Below are 22,780 nucleotides of genomic sequence, written 5' to 3' on the forward strand. Positions count from 1 at the left end.
GTTGAAAGGTTTTTTTGTTTTTTAAACAATGTTTAATCCTAAGAACATCATATCGTCGATAATTTTCTACAAACACGTATCTAAAAAAATACAACTTTTCAGGAGAGGCAAATAACACCTTTATTCTCTCAGTTTTTAATTTAGAAATAAATTTTCTTCTATGAAATGTCCATTTAGTATAGTTACACATATTTTCATGAAAAAACTGTTATGTTTCTTCAATTTATCGCACTATACTTTCTACCGATCAGTCATATTGTCGAAGATACGAGAATGCGTAGCAACTTTACTGAGAATATTACTGCAGTAAACACGTATCTTGACTTACGAGAAAGAGCTTCAGTGTAATCATCTGTTGGAGTTCAGTATTCTGTATACTTACAAACACGTAACTCAAGATACGAGTTTATAATATTTAGAAGTCTTTTATTGTGATACGAGTTTTTGTAATTGCTTAAATCTATTATGTTTTGAGATACGTGTTAGTGGAATATGTGCATATTCAAATTCTGAATTTATTACACCAAACAACTCAAAACTGACAAAAATTGAGATACGTGTTTGTAGAAAATTACCGACGATATGGGCCTCCACAGAGTGGGGGGTGTATTGACAGATTTTTATTTTCACGAGAAATGGATGTTAGCCGCTCCCTCAACTAATTAGGTCCATACTCTAATCCCTAATCCAAAATATAGAATGAAAAACAACATGTGAATTTGCCAGACACGTTAACTGTCTAGTATGAAAGGTGAAACATCGCGTCATTTAACAATAATAATATTAGGAAATGCTCATAGTCAGCAGAAAGATCAATGGTTGACGCGGAAGAAGGAGGTTGCATATACGATGCTTCGACCAAGTGAAGGATGCAAAAAGTCTCTCAATACCTTCAGCCATGCGGAAGGCAGAATACGGGGATTTCTAGAGGGATATAACTAAGATATTCGAAAGGAGTCACGCTCTGAAACAGTAATGAATACAAAAACGAAGAACAAAGCCAAAAGTCATTTACATACCACAGACAATCAGTTTCCCGTCCATGACGGCCATTCCATGCGCACACCTGGGGCTCTCCAGTTGAGCCAGTGCAAGCGCCGCCACAATGGCGCCTGAGGTGTCGATGAGTGCTGAAGGTGAGGCACAGATCGTCACTCCGTTAGCGTTCACGCTCGCGCTGAGAGGTGACGGCAGGGGTGACTCGTTCAAGCGGAGGGATGCCGATAGCAATGCCAGATGACCGTCTAATGCTGATAAGGATAGGAATGTGTGTTCTGGAAATAAAAACAAAAATATTATTGTTATGTGATATGCATTGAGCGATTATTACTATTATACAACAATGTTATGGCTGCGATTTCGCACTATAGCACTGTCAACATCACCAGCCTGTATCTATCCACTGCTAGATGAAGGTCTCTCCAAGCTGATTCCAGTTCTCTTGGTCCTGTGCATTGCGTTGCCACGTACTTCGGCAGAACTTTATCATTTCATCAATCCAGCGGTCTCTAGGTCCACCTTGCGGACGTTTTGCACCTCTTGGGTACCACTGGATGACTAGATTTGTCCAACGATTATCCCTTCTTCGAGCTGTATGTCCAGCCCATTTCCATTTGAAGCCTTTAGCGAACTCTATTACATCGCAAACCCTTGTCTGTTTCCTTATAAAGTCGTTCCTCTTTTTGTCCTTTCGCGTTATGCCCAGCATGCACCTCTCCATACCATGTTGTGCTACTCTAAGTTTCTGGATCTCTCTTTTACTACGGGTCCATGTTTCACATGCATGATTACGGGAAGCACACACTGGTTGAACACTTTGCGCTTTAGGCACAGTGGAAGGTCACTTTTGAAGACATTATTCAGGCGGCCAAAAGCACTCCAGCCTAGCATTTTTACTCTGCGAACAATTTCATCAAATATAAATCCATCTATAGACACTTGTTGTCCCAGATAGATGTAGTTTTTCACCTGTTTATAGCACTGGATGTGGTGTAAAAGATGGAAGCAGGGGCCAGGAATATAGCTATGTATGTGAATGAGCGGGGAGATTTATAGTAGAGTATCCTCATTTGTTTGCCTACTTGCTTTGGGAATCTTTGAAGGTAGCATGGAACAGTACATAGTTTTTGTTTTTAATAAAGATCAAGGTTTTGCAATAATTATTTTTTAAATATATTTCTTTAACTGTTAATCCATGTCAAACTCATACAAAGCCATAAGCTATAATTTAGTATATGATCAAATTAACATGATCAACTCAAATTAAATAATTAAAAAAAACGGATTAGTAAATGATAAATAATCTAATCACCTGCAACTTTTTCACTGGCGATGACAGCCCAGTCATCACCGGGTTGTCGGTGAGCTCTCTCCATGATGTCTCTTGAGTATACGGCGCTTCGTCCACCACCGTTTCCATTCGCACCGTTGCTTGCGGCTCCACCATTGCCGTTGCGTTTGCCATCTAAAAAAAAATGCATAAATGACAACAAATACATATAATTGACTCTGGGGATCCTATTCATTGTTTGGAAATTTAGAAATACGTAGGTGTCAATTGAATGTTGTCATTACTATAGATGCAGCAGTTAACATTTTACTTCTAAAAAAATTAGACAAAGTGGGTACCTAATTAAATCAAGTTTGATAAAAGTCAGCAAATTTTGATTGCTAAATAAAAAATGATATAATTTTTCTATCAAAATGTAATGTATCATTATATTTAACAATTATTAATGATAATGTCTATGCAGAATTTTTCCAGAATAGTGACATAAAGATACATACTCAAAATGTTGTAGTCATTTTTGCTGAAAGGACACAGTGTGGATGTATCTTAAGGCTATACCTCAGCTGAGGCATGGTCTAAAAAGATCGTGACTACGCGATGCTCAGATTGCGGGTCGCGGGTGCAAATGACGCAAGCCGAACGAAATATAATTTGTCATAAAAGTTCAACATGCGTCCTTTTTATGTTGTGTTTATTATTATATTCGTAATAATAATAGTATATTCATTGATATGTTTTCTTTTTCAAGTACATGCGGAACGTTTTTTTGTCATCTTTACACGATTTAAGAATATTTTCAACCGACTCCATCACAAAAGAAATTGACGTGCGAACAGGTCGACTATCCCTCTCCGAATGGCAACGTGCTGCAAAATTTCGTTCCACATAGTGTTGAAAATTATTTGCCGTTTCACTTATGTACGCTCTTAATGTCGGCATTGTTTGCATACAATTAAACATATCATTTCTCACTCTTGGACTCAATGTGTGCAGCAAGCCTTTACATAAAAATTGGAAATAGACTTTTGAATCCGTTGGTGAAGTGGTTGATGGTGTCAGTCTCGAATCCAGCGTCTGGTAAAAATTATGTTTGTTGGATCCAGAGCTAGGACCCGATTAACCGTTCATTATAAAAAGTCTGTTAATATAATTTCATCTCTGTTGTAGCGAAAACGGAATGTATTATTATATACATTTTTAATGATAATACATGAGTTTAGTTATTAGATATTGCACATACTTTTGGTGGGTGGACACTTGAGCAGCATCCGCCGGTACTCCTGCAGCAGCTGTGTGTCGGAATGGGCAGGAGGGAGGCCGGCGCAGTCTCGTAGACCACGCCCACCAGCAATGTAAAGTAAATGCGTTCGGCCGACAAACGAGCTCACCTGAGAAACATCAAAGAAAATGGTTGAAGGACTTCGATAGCTAATAGGACAACATAATAAATTAATTATTACCATTGTTTCGGTTCTCTTAATGAGAATCGTTAAATGTCAGCAAAGAGTGAAGTACTTAGGCACATTTTCGACAAAGTAATGTGTATATCATGGGGTTGCTGCCGAAAGTTAGTAAGTAATAATTTAGGTATTTAGAGTTAACAACGGATTATGTGTATATCTGACCTGTTAATTAATATTTAATTACCATATTTAAATATCATGTTAATTATATCTAATGGCCAACTAATGCAAACTCAGTGAAAAACAATGTACAGCTAATTTAATGATTTAAGTCTTAGCCTAATTATCAGGTTCATTTTCAAATATAAAAGCCGTTTCTTCATAAGAGAAAGTTCTTCTTCCAACAGTTTTGAGTACAATAATATGATTGATCAGCTTACAGCGAGTTGTTCATCGGTGATGAGGTCGCGGAGCCATTGCAGTAGCAGCTCGGCCAAAATGGAATGTTCCATGAGGTCCATGTCTTTGCGGGCCGTGTAAAGTACTTCCACCTGGACCAACGGTAGAGCCGACAGAGTACTGCTTTTATACAGTGATGAAAACTGAAAGAAACAGGATTATCATGAAAAAAATTAACCATGTTACACAAAAGATTGGAATTTTGACTGGAAACTTCCATACGAATCAATTATTAATACTCCACTCACACAATAATGGAATATTGGTTGTAATCAAAGATGTTAAATCTCATTCCAGATGGAGCTTGCTGTGGTTTCCTCATAAAAATCGCTAAATAAATATATTTTGAAGTACTGCAGTATGAAAAGATTAAGATTTTCTTTTTATTATTTAAAACTTACATTCTCCGCAATGTATTTGTCAACTGTGCATCTGGCTGACCCGTGAAGGCCAGGGAGGGCCCTCACGGAGAGGCAGGTGTCTCTTGCCAGCCAAGCCCCGGCGAGGAATCGGCCGCAGCGCTTTACCACTTCATCCATGCGTAGTTGCCACGCGCACAGGTATACTGAACGCACCTGCAGAGTGAAATGGAACATTATTTAAAAGGTATAAAAGAAGAGATTTGTCAAAAAAGTGTATTATAGTCTTATATATCACTGGCCATTTCTGAGTGAATGATTTATGACTATGCATAGAGGCCTAGATGAATGACAGGGTTTACTTATAAAATCTGAACTGCATAATATACCTGATGGGCAGGAACGGATAGTTTTCCTGTGTAGGCATAGTCAACGAGGCAGAGAAGAGCTTTCCTCTCGCATGGACCACTCAGTTTGTAGGAGAGGGGTAAGACCACGGCGCCGGAGCCTCCGGTTCGGTCCTGCAAAATGTTTACATTGAAGTTAGCTAGAATGTTTAAAATGTTACCAGGAAAATTAGAAAAAGGATGCGTTAAAAAATAATAATGGACTCAGATGTAAACCTTGCGGTACATCATGCTCAAAAACAATAATTATAATCTGCAGTTAAGCATTATGGTGGAGTATTCAATGTAGAATATACCTGATCTGTTGTGAAGAGTTCGAAGAGGTAGGGTGATGCGGCAGCCAGGACAGCCCGGTGTGCCGGAACCTCCGCGCAGCCCGTCTGGAAGAAACACTCCACAAATCAGTAGACAATTACCTCACTCTACACAATTGAATTTATTTCCATGTCCACCACCAGCATAGGCCCCGCAGTCGGATAACTGATGTCCGGCATCAAGTATGAAACAATGATTATGCTTCTCATGATCATCTCAAGAGATTCTTTCCGAGACTTGATTCATGATATAATACATAATAAAACGAAAAAGACAGAAAAGTTAATCATTGATAAGTAATTCAAGTTTTTGTGCGAAATATCCCTAGGATAAAAAAGCCGTCCTACGGTCGTACTCGAGGGACACTAAACGCCCACAGGAATGCCCTAAAACTCGCTGGAAAGACAAGCTTATAAAGTAGGTATGGTGGATGCGCACGTGGCAGCAAAGAACTAGAGAACTTTTTTGACTCTACAATCTAGTATGGACCTAAGCCGCATTCTGCGCATCTATTATATACACAAAAGACTGCTATCAGCATCTATTGAGGATAGTTTTTCATATGTTTCGAAGTATTATAATTGTTACAATAAGTTAGCCGTCTAAACAGTCAACTCTAAAATTTAGCACATCAAAGAGAAGTGCTGATACTTTTATACAAAACTACCCTCAATAGCTGCCGATAGCAGTCTTGTGTATAGAATAGATGACTGAAGAGGTTTAACAGTTTATTTTATGAGAAATGGTTACACATCTATTCACACTCTGGATTCAAACACATAAATTACAAGAACAACTTGTGAATTTGCCAGATGCCGGATGCGAATTTATGATATCCGGCTTGACTGAACACCTTTACGAAATAATAATCTTTACTTTTTTTGTCAATGGCTAACGCCCCTGATGGTCCACTTACTCCACATGATTATTGTCCTAGCTGACATTGTCCATAATACGTAATCATTCAAATTCCTACGGTATTAATCGGTTTCTCTTTTCGCATGGCATTGCAAATATTTCAAATGCCTTGACAAATTAAGCCTGGTTAGTCAATCAGTCCTTGTCTCTGATTATGTATTACGTTTCCCCATATAGATGGTCTGAATTCATTTGTTACTACATTTCTTTCTAACTTGTAAGGTAAAATGAATTTTTTGAATCGGCATCACATATCACAAAATATAATATGTAGTTTTGGTCTCTCTATAGTAGGGCGAAGGGTGGAGGTTGGCTGTTAAGATCTAACATACATGGTGCACACTAAACTTTGTTAGTCATATGTATTTGTTTTTATTGAACTAAAACTACAAATTGCAGATAGTGTTGTATCTGTTTTGAAACCAAGCCATAATAGATAATGGTCAAAAAATATTTTATATTATGGTTTGGTTTCATCATCATCATCAGCCTGAATCTATCCCTCTATCTCTCCAAGCTGATTCCACTTCTCTCGGTCATGTGCGTTGCGTTGTCACGTACTTCCGCAGAAATTAACTAATTCATCGATCCAGCGGTTTCTAGGTTTACCTTGTGGACGTTTTGTACCTGTTGGGTACCACTGGATGACTAGATTTGTCCAGCGATAGTTCCTTATTCGAGCTATATGTCCAGCCCATTTCCATGTGAGGTTTTTAGCGGAACTCTATGGTTTGGTTTAGGTAGGGCTTAATGAATTTAAAAAAAACTTGCCGACGCCATCTGTAATATGTACTTATTTTTAACAAATAGGTATGACTGAAAAAGTATCCACTATTGAGGGATCGCCCGAAGCATTAACCTAAACTATTATGGTTTGGTTTAGGCAGGGTTTACTTAATTGAATTTTAAAAACTAACCAGTACCATCTGCAATTTGTATTCTTATTTCAATGAAAACAAATAAGCATGACTGACAAAGTTTAGTGTGCACTATTTATGTTGGATCTTAACCTTTTCTATGCCTCACAGGCCGCAGGTTTTTAACGACACACGTTGAATGAAGAGCGAAGCTTTTCTAAAAATCGCTGTAATACCAATAATTTGTGGCTTAGTATTTCATAATTATTCAAACAAATATCACAGTGTTTAATTGTTTAGATTATGCAAATCAATCAACGGTGTCTAGTAGTTTGAGTTTAAAGTCGTATGTGCTTCCTGTCGATTACGGCCTCATAGAACAAGAAAACTCGCTGAAGGCATAGAACCGATTAATGGCCTACCCCTCTGGAAGTGCAAACAAAAGATTTAGAAGCAGGCAATTACTTGGAATCAAAAGAGAAAAAAGAATACTTAAGGGGTAAATAAATATATTACGATGATGGCAAATTGAATGCTGTATATCGAAAACGTTACAAGTCACTATTGTGTTTTAGTCAAAATAGTGAAAACATCCTATATAAAAATAGTGAAAAGTTTTTATGTAAAATATATTATTAAAATTAAAAATTACCTCACATTTTGTGTATTTAGGTAATATGAAGATTTTTGCAACATGTCACTTTTTTTGTGAAAATATAGAATTCAATTATTTTCAAGTTTTGCAGTACTGAATGCGCCTGTTTGACTGCTCAGCATCGTTTATCTCACTTATGTGGGTATTGTAGTTTTAATGGTTTGATATAATTTGTTTTGGCGAGGTGCAGTGATAGATTGTTTCACAAATATCAACAAGCAATCGACATTACTACAGTATTATAAAGATGCTATAATATATCCTTTCTAGTTATTATCGTCTTTAGGCTCGGTTCGGACAAGGCGGAGTCAATTTGTACTAGCTTCTATGGCCGCTAGTCAACCGCAAAAAAAAGGATCCCGCGCGGAATCCGAAAGCTAGCACAAATTGTCACCGCGCGGTTGAAACCGCACGGAATCCGCAGTGTCTGAACCGAGCCTTATGGTGAAATCAAAATGGTCAAAGAATTAGAAAAAAATTTATCATGTTGCTTAATGGAATATTGGAGTTGAATTATTATACTTACATGGAGGACAACGTCGCAGAAGTGTTTGTTCTTGCGCATGGTGTTCAGGGCTTCCATGGCTCCAGAGACGAGGCTCTCGTCCTCGAACGACAGCACCACTTCCCCTCCATCCTCGCCCATCGACGCGCCCCCCGCGGAACCTGGCAACAATAGAAAAAAAAACACATTGATTAATCCGGTATTTCATCATCTTCATAAAAGTTTACACCTTGGACAGAGGTGGCCATCATCGATTTAATTTTCATATGAGATCACCTCGTTATTGTTATATTGCGCCTAGATAAAAAATATACCTTGTCTCTTGCCGTATGACATCTCAATAGTGAAATGGACACGATAGCAGAATAGGTCAAAGGCATGAACGAAAATCTACAATAATCACCCTATTATTGCAATGAACAATATAGGTAAGTATGTATTTTCACAATAACATTTGGCAGACAGATTGTAGATGAATTACATAAGACAATAATATGTACTATAAATAGAATTGACTGCAGATTTGTAATATTGACCCTTATTGCTTTACAAGTAGACTTCCTTTGCTATTTAGGTACGAAAGTATGATATTTGTAAAAGTAGACCTAGATCTTTATGGGCAGAGTCGTTTACGAAGCCCCTTTTATTTTTCATATGACTGAATCCTAAGTAAGTTTCCCTTGTGGCCTATTTTTCGACCGCCTTCCAAATTCGCACGCCCGCGTGCAATTGCACAATTTATGGAGGGGGTGGGTCTGGCAATCGATGTCATTAAGTGTCACACGTGCTGGCCTGCGATTTCCTAACTATCGACTCGTGTGTCACCCGACGACATGACGTAATTGTGACGTAAGCCAATACACGCTCGAGGCAAGCCGCCCAACACACACTGCTCACCATAGATATTATTATGATGAAACACCTATTTGTGTATGGGGACAATGAATAACGCCAGTATTTGACTAGCGTTATTTTCTCGATTGGCCCCAGGGGCCTTATAATAAGTTAGAACTTGCGAGTTGAAATCGCCCGGTCGACATGACGTCATATGACATCATTGTGACGTACTACCGGAGTGATAATAGCATTCGAGAATATAACGCTACTAAAATAGTGGCGTTATCCATTGTCCCCATACACAAATAGGTGTTTCAGCATAATATCTATGGTGAGCCGTGTGCGCTGGACGGCTTGCCTCGAGCGTGTATTGGCTGACGTCACAATTACGTCATGTCGTCGGGTGACTTTATATCACTAGTTAGAACATAGGGCTGGGTCGTATACTCCGCCCGATAGCCAGATAATATATTAAATGAACTTGAAACAATGAAAATGGTGTCATAATTGAAAAATTATCAATTTAAATACCAATTAAGTCCAATACATCCGTCCCCCGTCCTAATAGTTATTGTAAATAATTGACAATACATAGATATAATAAAATGTAAAAAAAAATCTGATTACTTAGGTACCTACCCATAAGGTACATACACAGATACAGAAGCTTTCATGCAGTGTTCAGTAAAAGCTTTCTAAAGGATACGAGCTTTGAAACGAAAGTAATATTGCTATTGGAAAGTTTGTAAATAAAGATGTTCACACGAATATTTTATCTTATTTCAATTTACGTATATACTCAACGTAATGTAATATAGCAAAAAAGCTCGGAAAATAGAATCTTTATTTCGATAAAGTTTAGGGAAAAGCTCGCATAATATTGTTATCGACCTTTCTGTATGTAACTCCCAATCCCGGAAATATACGAGAATATAAGGTAATTGGCGAAATTTACTAGTAACAGGAATTTACGAATGATCGATGTTTTTTTTTACAATAGTTATGATATATATTTTGCAGAAAATTAATATATCAGGAAGAGATTGAGATATAACATAATATGAAAAATACTTATTCCCACAACAAGATAAAATATAAATTGAGTTATATAGGGAGATTAATCAACCCCTATTTATTTCAAGTTTTCCCATTGTCAATATATGATTTGATTTAAATGACATCAACTCTGGATCATCATTGTGGGAGACACCCAAAATTAATTGAGTAACATTGCACGCGAAAATATATGTTACGGATAACGTGGAAGACCACAATATAAACTAATGTACAAGCATAAGGCAAGGGGAAACTATGTATCCGTTTAAAGTGCGGGAAATCACACCTTCTCTTTCTCTGACTTTTGCGGCAGGCCGTGAGTGACGCAATACGAATCAAGTGATACGACGAGGTCATGCGGGCTTTTCCCCATGGTTAATTTAAAAACGACTTTCACGTAAGCTCGTTATGAAAATAAAAATGGTTTATGATCTCAATGAAATCATTTTATAATACAACTGAATGTATGTGCTTTTTTACATTTTCACGACTCGATTCCTAGGGGGGCCGGGCCTATGGTGCTATCGACTAAAGTCCATCTCGCGATCAACGCGTTATACGTTATATCCCGTTTACACGTGCATGGATTTACGGCTGACAGTACCTACGTATTATCGCGGCCATACAAAGAATTCTGAATTTTCACACGACATTTGGTTTGTTCTATATCTACGCATGCGCAGTAGAACCACGAACCTGCCGGTAAGAAAACGAATTAAACCGCGCACTCATTTTGAGGTTAACCGATTTTCACTACCTGTCAAATACTACTATAAAATGACAACATCGCATCTCGATTATTCTTGAAGAATGAGATTGGCGAGACAGTCAGCACTTTTACGTATCAACAGTTATTAGCGCGATAGTTTAAAATACACACGATTGCTGCCAATAAATCCATGCACGTGTACAACAGGCGCTATTAGATAATATGATTATCTGCACCATTACATCGAGCAATGACTTTTCACGTTAAATGTTGTTAAAATACCATAGAATATCATAATAATCTGTACCTAATACATCTTATCAAAGTTACTTTTTAGGTACCAAATGAATAATAATGATATCTTATATATATCTACTAAATTAATGCACTGTTCTCAGAAACGACAGCCGATTTCCATAAATTATATTGTTGTAGCCGATAGAAGATAGAATTTTGTTATCATTGTAATTTAAATAAAACGTGGAATTACGAACAAAACAATGAATGCTTTCGTGAACACACTTGAAAACGATAAACAACATATCCGTGTAAAAGCGATATTGGCGGGAGCTGTCATCGGTTTGGAGGGTAAACGGGGCAATGAGAAATCCCGATTTGTGCTGAATTGTAAAAAAAGCGTGCGAAAAGCTTGCTTCGGGGGAAATCAACAAAATGCAGAAGGAAATAGACATAAGCCGATTTTGTATGCCGTCATGAACGAGTGACGCGAACGATCACGGCTGGACAGACACGTTGAGGGAACGTGAGCTAAAACGAGATATTTATCCTCCGATGGGTATCGATTGCCTTGTATAACTTAATTTGATTGACAGGAAAATGCGAGTCAGTACTACAAGTAAATAATTTTCTCATCCCAAAAGCCTCAGAAAAAAACCTATTAAAAAAAACCACAGAGAAAAAAATCGTTTGATCGATAAAAGCACAACGCTGCTCGAATATTTGAAAGCGTTGACGTGTGTTTGAAAATGTAGTCTCGCTAGAGCTTTTAAAATTTAATAAAGTGAATTTGTGCAATAGGTACATAGTTTCGAACGCCATTATATATTATATAATAGCGGTGGGAAATCCATTACACGCACGGAAATTTAAAGGTCACCCCGCCGATGAAAAATAATGAGAAAACTTTTGAAAAACTGAGAAATTTTTATTACTAATAAATTCAATCCGTGAGGTTTTCCGGATGTCCGGATTCTGGAAAAAAAAGTCTCTCAACCCTAACTCTGGAGGAAAAAAAATATATAAAACTGAGTGGACAATACAAATTACTTGAACTCTACCAAAAAATAGATATTAGTTAATTCAAAACATTAAAAATCCCGCAACTTTAATTATTCAGTACGATTTTTATTTTTTGTAAAGGAAGAAAACTAAAATAATAAAAGTTTAATACATTAATTCTGAGGAGTAAACAGTAAAAAAAAAACGAAATAATGTCCAGAATCCATTATATTGTTATTTAATATTTTACCCAAATTCTCCTTATTACATAACACGCAACCATTCAATAAGTTTTATTTGCACCATAGCACAAAATAACACAGATAATAAATACAATTCCGATAGGCTATACCTATAGGTACAAATACAGTACATTTTGACGCAGGGTTTTGAATGTGTGAGTGTCCTACGAAAATGAACCACGCATTATAGACGTGCAATAGTGTGTGTAATACACCAATATTAAATGAGCGTCAATGCATAAACTGAGAGCAGTTGTCAGTATTCGACGTATGACGTATTAGATTTATCCTATATTATTCCTTACTCGAGATCGGTTGCCTGCTTCTCCTTACCCGTTAGGTATTAGTTCCCGTTATTTCTGAGTTGCCTGGTATTGAAATATTGTGATGATAGTTTCAATAATATCATAATATTTAAAGTTGTCACTAGTTTCTCGCGGTGTAATTTTATTATTTACTACTTACGGCTAAAATAGAGCCTCAATCAATTAGTGCATTTCTTTGGCAATTGTTCATAGGTATTATGTTTAGAAAATTCTCGTGATTAAATTAATTTTTAAGAGTCAAAGTAAGCATTAATTATTATTAATCATCACTTGTTATCGAATATTCGCCTCCAGTGTTTACACCGCTGGATGAAATTGTTTGAATAAATAATCCCTGAACGCCAACAGCCAATACAATATTGTGAACGCTCAATAACCAATCAATACGCCGTCCAATGAATAAATTAATATCTACGAAGGAAACCACGGTAATTGGTTTTCATAATCTCTTTTGCCTTGGACGTGTAATAAATAGCCAATCGACCCATATTAATCAGAACGAAATCACTGCCAAGGCACATAGAAACAGCTAGGGAATCCAATCCCGGGATCCCGGACAATTTTCGATACCTATGAATCCCGGGATTGGTAAACATAATCGGGATTGGTTTTTTTATCAATCATAAGCAATTAGTATGTGTACAAAATTATGTTAGTGAAGTGTAAGTACCTACACATGGCACAGGGGGAATTGCCGGATGCTCACGGATAATAAATAACATTTTTTTCTTGTTATACGCAATCGTAAGGACTATTTTAAGGAAATTTGTTCATTTAATAAGCAGCTAGACGCCATTGACGTTCTGGCATGCGAATAACGTCTAACCGCCAGTGCCACGGACGTGCAGGCAGCCACTTGTTTCTACGCTGAATGTTATGAATGTTATCTTCGCTTAAATAAATAAAAATAAAGTTTTACATTCACATTATTATCTGTATTACAATATTATTTAGTCCATTAAACCCGTGTATTTCCAAGATTGAACGTACACAATATTAACATTAAATAATGTCTTAGTATACTAGACAATTTTGACCGATTTTATCAATGCTGTTTGTATAAATAATAAAAAAAAAACTATCGAAAAAAACGCCAATCCCGGTTGTCAAATTGTAATGCCGAAATCCCGGGATCAAAATTTTGGCTCGGGATTGGATTCCCTAGAAACAGCGTTTAAAATTTTCGCCAAATTGCCAGCCAGCGACAGTAATTTTTGACAAATGGATGGCAATTAACATTCTCTGTATAAACATTATTATTACATACATTGTAGATTTGGAATATGTAGTAAGAAATTAATAATATTCGCACAAAATGATAGCATTACCATGACAGACGTAGACATAACAGTGATTAATAATCTTCTACATTAATAACATTATTATGTGGGACAAGTCAAGTATTATTGAAAATATTCAGGTTATCTGTTCTGTTGCCAAGTTTGGGTTCATGACACTATTCGAAAATAAGATAAGTTCTAGACGTTACATAGGATTTATATTATTTCTTATTGTTTGTACATAAAAAGGGTGTGGCTTGATCGGGAAAGCATAACGCTATCGTTAAAAAGGTTACCGGTTCAATTTGGTGACATCGAAGGACCTGTGACGACAGTACGACGATGGCAGATCTAAAGTGGGTACGAATGCATCACGTGAATTTTGCGGATGTGATTTTGTTGGCATTTATAAAACACATGTAACTTAATGTTTAAAAAACATCCATCAGACCTTGCAACATAGTTGGAAGGCGCTCGTCATGCATGTCGCATATAACCCATCGAAGAACTTGGACTACCTATAAAGTTTTCGGTACAAGTCGGTTTACAGGAAGCCAGGCGGGAACCGCGCTAATTAACCTAAACTAATTAATTAACTAAACTTGACCTAACTTAACCTAACAAATAATCCAGTAGGTATATCGGCTATTTTCAAAATTTGTTTACCGCTGGCTTCCTGTCAACTTACTGGCAATAACCAAGTTTTCCTTAACATTTTTTTTTGAAATCCGCACTATTCATAGAGCGCAAGTCACTATTATTTCAAAAGGCCGCATAGGCAGAAACATGACAATGGACGGCACGACGAAGAAAGTCACCAAAAGTGGTTGCCATATTAATACGAATGCTTGCTAATTAAAGAAATCCAATTTAATAAACAAACTACTCAATTTTAGTTAGTGACATGTTTTTAATAGTAATAATGGTGATAACTGTCAATTCTTGATGGAGAGACATTAAATTAATAAAGCGGACGAAATCGGTCCTAATTATGTAGAAAACTTTAAATAAATTTAAAAAATATATATTTTACTGTGTTAACAGTCAATTCGTCGTGGAAATGCATTGTATTATTGATTTTATTTTTTAAGTACTTTTCCCACTTTTATTAAATAAATCTGGACCGATTTCGTCAGCCTTAGAGGGACATTTTCACCAGGTTTATTAAATTAAATCAATAATAATAAATAATGCTAATAATAAGTGTTGTAAAACTCTTTTGGATTAATTTTATAAATTCTTAAAACCGGCAATGAATCGAGAAAAATCAACTATCCGGTTAATAAAAAAGTCGAGTAATTCAGCGTGCATCTGCCTATTATACCAACCGAATAAAAAATCAAGAAAACTCATGATTACACCTGATAATATGTACAGAATTTATTAAGGTACTTCTGTGTCGAGAAAAAAGTGAGCGCAAAGCCCTTTTCAAGGCAATCAATAAACGGTCGGAGCCCGGAAATAATTCAACAAAAGAACACCAACAGTGACAACGAAATAAGGCAAATAAAATAAAAACCTCAAGGTTTGATACACTTGGCGAAAAAACTGTCGATTTTCCCAAGTGCCTTCCTAGTCAATGTTAGCTTCCGATTCACACAGCGCGCTTGAATTTGGTTCACGTTAAGTGTTTGTTTACATTTTTTTCTATTCAAGTGGCGTAAAATACGTTACGGAAGCAGAGTAAAGTGACATTTAAAAATGTCAGTGGGTAACTACTCTGTCCTCATAAAATAAATAGGTAACCTTCTCACATTTTCGTCGAAATGGAGGTTGTTTATTTTCTATAGTTTTATAATACCTACTGCTTTACCAACATAGCCAAATACATTAATAATAGATAATAATAGCATTCGAGAAAATAACGCTACTCAGACAGCGGCGCTATTCATTGTCACCATACACATATAGGTGTTTCATCGTAATAACATCTACGGTGAGCACTGCGCGCTGGGCGGCATGCCTCGAGCGTGTATTGGCTGACGTCACAATTACGTCATGTCGTCTGGTGCCACACGAGTCGATAGTTAGGAAATCGCGGTGCAGAACACAGAACAAATAATGAATACATATAATTCCGATAGGTTATATCCTAATACACTACATTTTAACGCAGGGTTTTGAATGTGTGAGTGTCCTACGAAAATGAACCACACATTATAGACTGGCAATAGTGTGTTGCAACCGACAAATCCACAACAGAGGCGTATAAAATAATTTTAGAGTCCAGTTTTTTGAATGAATGAAGAAATAAAATTCTATCATATCGACTTCAATCTGTCATGGACAACAATAAAAAATATATAGGAAATGTATATCACTACTACAGAAAAAAATCCAAGAAGAATAATAATTAGAAACCTAACACATTTATTCCAAACTTTGTATTTTGTACACATAAGAAATATAAAATACATCTTGAAAAAATATGGTGTCGGACATGACTCGAACTAGCATACATCGGATTTTTTGGATAATATGCTTTACCAATTTAACCACCTGCATTCTACCTAATTACGGCGAAAATAACTAATAGTCATGCAACTGAAGGTATTGAGTAACAATAAATACCTGAGTCTCTCACGCAAGGCCTGAACAAAAACGAACCATAAGTGAGAGTGAGTAAGCATTCGGCACGCTTATATCTCCGCTCTTTGCGTTAGAGTAAGATAGAATTTCTACGGCTGAATTAAATATTTTTTTGTAAACGTAGCCGGTAAATATGGATTTTACTGATTACATTAATTTAAAAACTGCGGGCACGCGTTGCTGATTTTTGTGTTAAATATAAAGTTAGTGGTAATTACTTTTAGTTATTTTAGTAGAACGTTTAACTATGTTGTGTTTAAATTTGGTAGCCGTACTGAGAAGGAACATGATGGTATAACGTTTCATAGTTAAGTTAATAATAATAAAATTGAGGTTCTACTGATCGTTATACGCAAGAAACACGGCTTCATTTCGCCGAAAAATATGGGCTCTCTATGTATCATTACTCTGAGCTCTTACGAAATTATACAATATAGAAATCGTAATACGCAAATAATATATCAATAAACGCTTAATTAAAAAAATCATCGTTTCCAAAACGCAACTTTGCCGCTCTAGTGCGACGAGACCCGCTGCCCAAAACCTGCATACGACCCTGCAGAATATATTTCTTCTAAATAATGGCGACATTGATTTAGCAAAGCCAATCGGGCGTACTTAATTTACGACAATATAATATTCTTTTTTGCCGACGCCACTTTGCAAAAAAGAACAGCCATATCGATTCAAGGTTGGGACCGTGACCTAAAATTTAATGAAATTATTTATCGATTATTATCACTACTTGATGGCTACACTGCCTTAACACACAAAACGCAAAGCCAACAAGAAAGGTATGGGGAAATTTTACGGATCACAAATTTGTTTACAAGCTAAGGTCGCTGTTGATTATAATATTATGATGTTTACGTTTACAGTTTGCTTAGCGCCGGCAAAATAAGGTTCACTCTAATCAAAGATAATCCAAGAAACAACATATATCTTAACAAACAGTTTTGAACATAGATATCCTAAAGTCGTTCTACGAAAATAATTATTGAACCGCGAAATATCGGACAGAAATTCACTTGAGAAAAATCTAACGCGATAAAATATTCGCACCCCCGGTAAAGTACTGATCATTTATTATTATTTCACCCAGCTGCAAAATAATAATTTAATACTTATGCTGCCAAAAGTTGGTAAGTCGATAATTTAGGTATTAAGAGTTAAGGGTCTATGTGTCTATATAAGTACATAAATGGAGATATGCTAAAAAAATATTCAAGGTCATCTGATATATAGAACATGCACACAAAGCACAAAGAAATTAGCATTATGCCTGATTTTGGAGGGACTTATGTCTGACTTCAAATTGTAATTACTCCATAACACGATTTCGTGACTTACCAACTTTTGAATAATTGAAATCTGTATGTGAAACCTATTGTATCTTAAATTGACAAAGATAAAAGAATTTCATATTTTTCATCGTTTCTGGGTGAGGCTGTATGAGGGTTTAATTCTCTAGTATGGATAAATATAATAACACGATTTCGTGACTTACCAACTTTTGAATAATTGAAATATGTACGTGAAACCTAGTGTATCTTAAATTGTCAAAGATAAAAGAATATAATATTTTTCATCGTTTCTGGGTGAGGCTCTAAGAGGGTTTAATTCTCTAGTATGGATAAATATGATATTCTTAATTTTAAACACGATTTATAAAAATTTTGGCATTAACGTTTGTCACGTAAACAAAACGCCCATTCGATATTGGAAATATTTAAGAAAATTCAGGCGAGGTTTGTATTCTTGTGTGGCCTGATCGTCATTAAACCTCAAAACGAAACTGGCTTCAAAGCCTTGGCCCATGGCGACTAGCTTTTGTATTTATATCTTAGTCTGTTCTGTGGTGTCTATGGAGTTTTGTTGTCTTTATATAGACGGCGTTTTGGTTTTAGAAAAATCTGGTTTATATTATGATAAGATGAATCGACTCTGAAATATGTGATATTGTAATTACGAAATCTCAACTTAGATCATTTTGTGCAACATTATAATATACACGACAATACACTAGATAGAGATATTACATATTATCTACGACTTTATTTAATTGATAAAAAATGTTAAAATGTAGTTTACCGATGTAGGTACCTATTAAAAAAAGTTGTGAGCCATTTATAGTAACTATGTTTGCTAACGCCTCGAAACCTGAATCAGCGAAATGAATGGAAGGAAAATAATTTTCCAATTTTAAATCTTCCAACATATCTACGGCCGATCAGATATTGCAAACAAATTAAAAGGACGACTTCTACGCTCTGTTTACCGATTCTAGCGCATCCCAATCAATCAAGATTGGGAGTCTACGCTGTTTATGTCATCCGCATGATTGATCATGGATCGACGATTAGTAATGATTAGAAATCCAGTAGTGCAGTGCGTACAGGGGTTGTTTTTCTGGGTAGATAATAACTATTGTTACACGTAAATTTTACAAAATACGTATAGCCCAAACAATATTGTAAATACACCCGATCCTCTTTTTGCACGGTTTAAAAAAAGTACTAATAATTTTTTATTTACACTGATTTTTTTCTTTAACACGGTTTAAAAAAACTAAAAAGATTAAAAATACGTATGTATGTACATATTTATCAAAAAAATTGCGTTGCAATGGACCGCACTCCACTGGTGCATACATATGTTGTCACCGGATGCCACCCAGCATACATACATGGCGCCACTAGCCAGTAACTTCAGGTTCGACACGAAAGACGCGCCCCGTGCTTCGGCGTCAGCGTCATTAAATATTTCCAGCGATGAGAGTGATTTTTCGCCAGAGAAAAACAGCAGTATCAGCTTATTTGTTCTCAAGTAACAAGAGTGCATGAATATATTTCTCTATGCTAAATTTAATTTAAATCGAAAACTGTCTATTTTTATGTATGCATATTTTAATGTATAAATAATAAATAAATTCGATTTATTTTTGAGTTAAAGAATTTCGTATTTTGAGTTGACTTAAAAGTAATGGAAGTAAGAGTTGACTTAAGGTGACGCATCAGTGAAACGCCAAATAATGTTCAACTGTACGCGCGACGAAAATTTGTACTTGCTTTGCATTCATTGAGAGAACGTGGAGTCGGACGCACGTCACTTCGCTGCGTGATGGCGACGGGCCAATTAATTCTAAAATCGTGTAAAGATTACTAAAAACTTTACCCATTTACTTTAAAAAGCAAACATGTCAATGAATATATTATTATTGATACTAATAGAATAATAAACAGAACATAAAATGGACGTATGTTGGATTTATATGAGAAATAATATTTCGTTTGACAGGCGTCATTTTCACCCGCGACCCGCAATCCGCACATCGCCTAGCAACGATCTTTTTAGACCGTGCCTCAACTAATGCATGGCCTTAAAGTAAAGAATAGGCACTGTAGTCTTTGGAACGTATCCCCCGTGCAAAAAGAGGATCGGGTGTACTAATAATTATTACAGATCGCAGAAAAGCATTGAGAATGAATGAAATTATTTTAGGATTATCGTATCTACTGTTTAATTTAGTACAAATTAAAAAAAAATCAACGTAAAATTACCATAAAAAGATTATGTACAAAACAAAATACGTAGGCACATATTATTGTAAGTTTATTTTCAAATTCAAAACAAATTTCGTTCGAAAAAACGAAAAAGGTTGTTCGAACATACACTACACTTGCACGTATGTTAGTACAGTTAGGTGAATTAAGTTTAAAAAAAAACTATTACTTACAGGAAATTCACAATGCGTTTTATAATAAATACATATTTTAGCAATCAGTAATAATTAGTGGGACAATGGAGTCTGAGTCTATTGTTCTCAAATCTTGGAATCAAATTGGAACAACCACCTTTATTTCCATTTCCATTTCCACGTTGATTTTTACACAATACTTGCCTTTCATCCTGTCATAATATGTACGGGGGATGGTCTGATTGTATTGCATGTTAAGCAACCTGGGATGAGTTTCTATGTGAATTACTGCTACACAAGTTAGATTTATTTCCACACAAAACGCCTCTCTATAGTCTATATTCATTGCAGTCGATATGGTCCGGGTTAGGTTATCCGATCCCGAGCCAAAATTTTGATTTCGGGATTACAATTTGACGATCCCGGGATTGGCATTGTTTTCGATAGTTAATATACATTTTTATATATAAAAAAAGCATTGATAAAATTGATAAAAAATGTCTAGTCTAATTTATAGTTACTATTTAAGATATTTATTGTTAATATTGTGTAGGTTCAATCTTGTAAATACATAGATTTAATGGAGTAAAAAATATTGTAATATAAATATTAATGTGAAAGTAAATCAGTTGTATTTATTTATTCAAGAAAAGATAACAAATAATACGAGTTCAATGAAAATAAAAAATAACATATTATTGTGTTGACAGTAAATACAATACGTCATAATAAAATTCACAAACATTCCGATATTCCAACAATTGCTAATCATTCGTAGATATTGTGTTGATTATTAATTGATAATTAAATTCTTCGAGAAAATTAAAACATACATTCATAAAATTTAGCATTTAAGGATTTATTATTTTTTTTGATGTTGATACGATTGCGTAGGGAAGCAAAATGTGGTTACATATTTATTACCCGTGAGCATCCGGCGATTCCCCCTGTGACATGTGCAGGCAGATATGATAGACGTCACTAACATACTGATGTTGTACGCATGTTAATTGATTATGATTAATAACAAAATCAATCCCGAAAGTGCTTACTAATCAATCCCGGGATTCATATGTATCAAAAATTGTCCGGGATCCCGGGATTGGATTCCCTAGTCCGGGTAGAGATAATACGGTTTTAAATAAATCGTAGCGTCCACTGATTGTACAGTTTGAAATTAGTAAATTAAAATAATTACGATTTGTTTATTGACTTACCGAGATCAAAGCACATTTCTGAGTATTCCAATCCCGCCAAATTACTTAGGGCAGTAATTATGTCAGAGACCGCACCGATTCACCGAATGAACGAGAACTGAATTAAATTTTGATATTATCGAATGCATGTGTTTCGAGAATTAATCAATTATTTTTTTTCCTGCGACACTCCACAGGTATGCAAATCACCAAGGTAGTCGGCAACTCACAGGTGCGCCGTGCTTATTTTTTATAACTTATTATTTATTACAAGATTTATTATAGCTATATTTTAATATACCCCAACGCACTGGGTACTGATGATAATCTGTTGGAATTAAAAACGAAAAATAAAATTAATAGTAGCACGAATGAAAGAGGATGCAGTCATTTTTGGATCGGTTAGGTTAGGTTGCTGCAATTATTGGTAGATAGTTATCAGAAATTAGAATGGTAGTTTCTGATACTCAGCTGAGTCTATAATATCAGGACTTGACAAAATGGCCAACGGTAAATCGTTGTAAAATGTACGCGGAGAGTGGTAAAGCAGGATTTGGTTGAAGAATGAAAATACAGTTGAAAACTGATTCCCCTTGTGTATCACTGTAAAGATCTCAAAACTTCTTCGAGGTGAAATATTCAGAAATAAACGAAAATTATTAAATTGGCACTTAATTGCTGAAGTGATGAAAAAGTAGAAAATATTGAGCAATATTAAAGTAGTATGTGGCATTAAATAAAATAATATATGAGGCGAAATTATTTAGTCATGTGTACCACATACCAACAGATCATCTTTAAAGGTCTAAGAATAAAATACTGACTCTCAACTGTCTGTCCGAGACGAACTTTTCTGTTCTTTCGGCACAGCTTGGAGGTAATAGTCATGATTGGCAGCGAATATTGTAAATAAAGGAAGAAGAAAAACAGCCAATGGAAGATGGAACGATCAGAGTTGTGAACAGATCATAATGGTCACGATCTTCAACAACCGAGAAGAATAATTTTGTATCCTGATCAAATTACAATAGTGCAAACTAGGTAGTATGTATGTTGCAGTTTTTTTTCAATTTACAGTGAGAAATTAAAGTTGCAAACTCTTCTAATGAAAAGAATATCACTTTTGCACTATTCGAAATTTGAACAGAGTTTAATTTTTTTCACAGACGACTTAATTAGACCGTACCTATATTAATTACAGCGGCGACTGATGAACATAATAATATAATTATTTATCAACACAATTAAAAGTTTTAGATTTTATTTTTATATTATTAATAATACAACTACTGGTGTATGATTCACAACGGTAAGGACACTGTAGATTCGCGCACAGATAATGGAGCCGCGGCGGTGATCGATGGTTGTCGATCAAAATGTGTCGATAAGTGACTTCGATCTGTCTGTCGACCGGTTTCGCCGACTGGGCGGCTGAGGTCGC

The 22,780-nt window shown here is 35.7% G+C and overlaps 1 protein-coding gene across 6 annotated transcripts in view; it reads right to left on the reverse strand.

Annotated features, from left to right (window-relative positions):
* LOC147078130 (kelch-like protein 36) overlaps positions 1-22,780 on the reverse strand; it is a 130,665-nt gene that overhangs the window by 14,401 nt on the left and 93,484 nt on the right. For 3 of the 6 annotated variants that reach the window (XM_085961236.1, XM_085961240.1, XM_085961239.1), the window contains 8 exons: positions 8,190-8,329; positions 5,215-5,298; positions 4,901-5,032; positions 4,554-4,727; positions 4,134-4,295; positions 3,531-3,678; positions 2,312-2,464; positions 1,020-1,274 (listed from right to left, as the gene is read on the reverse strand). In XM_085961236.1, coding sequence (XP_085817362.1) covers positions 1,020-1,274; positions 2,312-2,464; positions 3,531-3,678; positions 4,134-4,295; positions 4,554-4,727; positions 4,901-5,032; positions 5,215-5,298; positions 8,190-8,329 — 1,248 coding nt within the window. Of the gene's footprint in view, positions 1-1,019; positions 1,275-2,311; positions 2,465-3,530; positions 3,679-4,133; positions 4,296-4,553; positions 4,728-4,900; positions 5,033-5,214; positions 5,311-8,189; positions 8,330-21,360; positions 21,454-22,780 lie in introns of those variants that run through there. The other 3 variants (XM_085961235.1, XM_085961237.1, XM_085961238.1) reach the window with 2 other exon arrangements.

The sequence above is a fragment of the Rhyacophila brunnea genome, unplaced genomic scaffold (genome assembly GCF_057557595.1).
Source record: "Rhyacophila brunnea isolate RB1 unplaced genomic scaffold, BYU_Rbru_1.0 scaffold_12, whole genome shotgun sequence".
NCBI classification, from domain to species: Eukaryota; Metazoa; Arthropoda; class Insecta; order Trichoptera; family Rhyacophilidae; genus Rhyacophila; species Rhyacophila brunnea.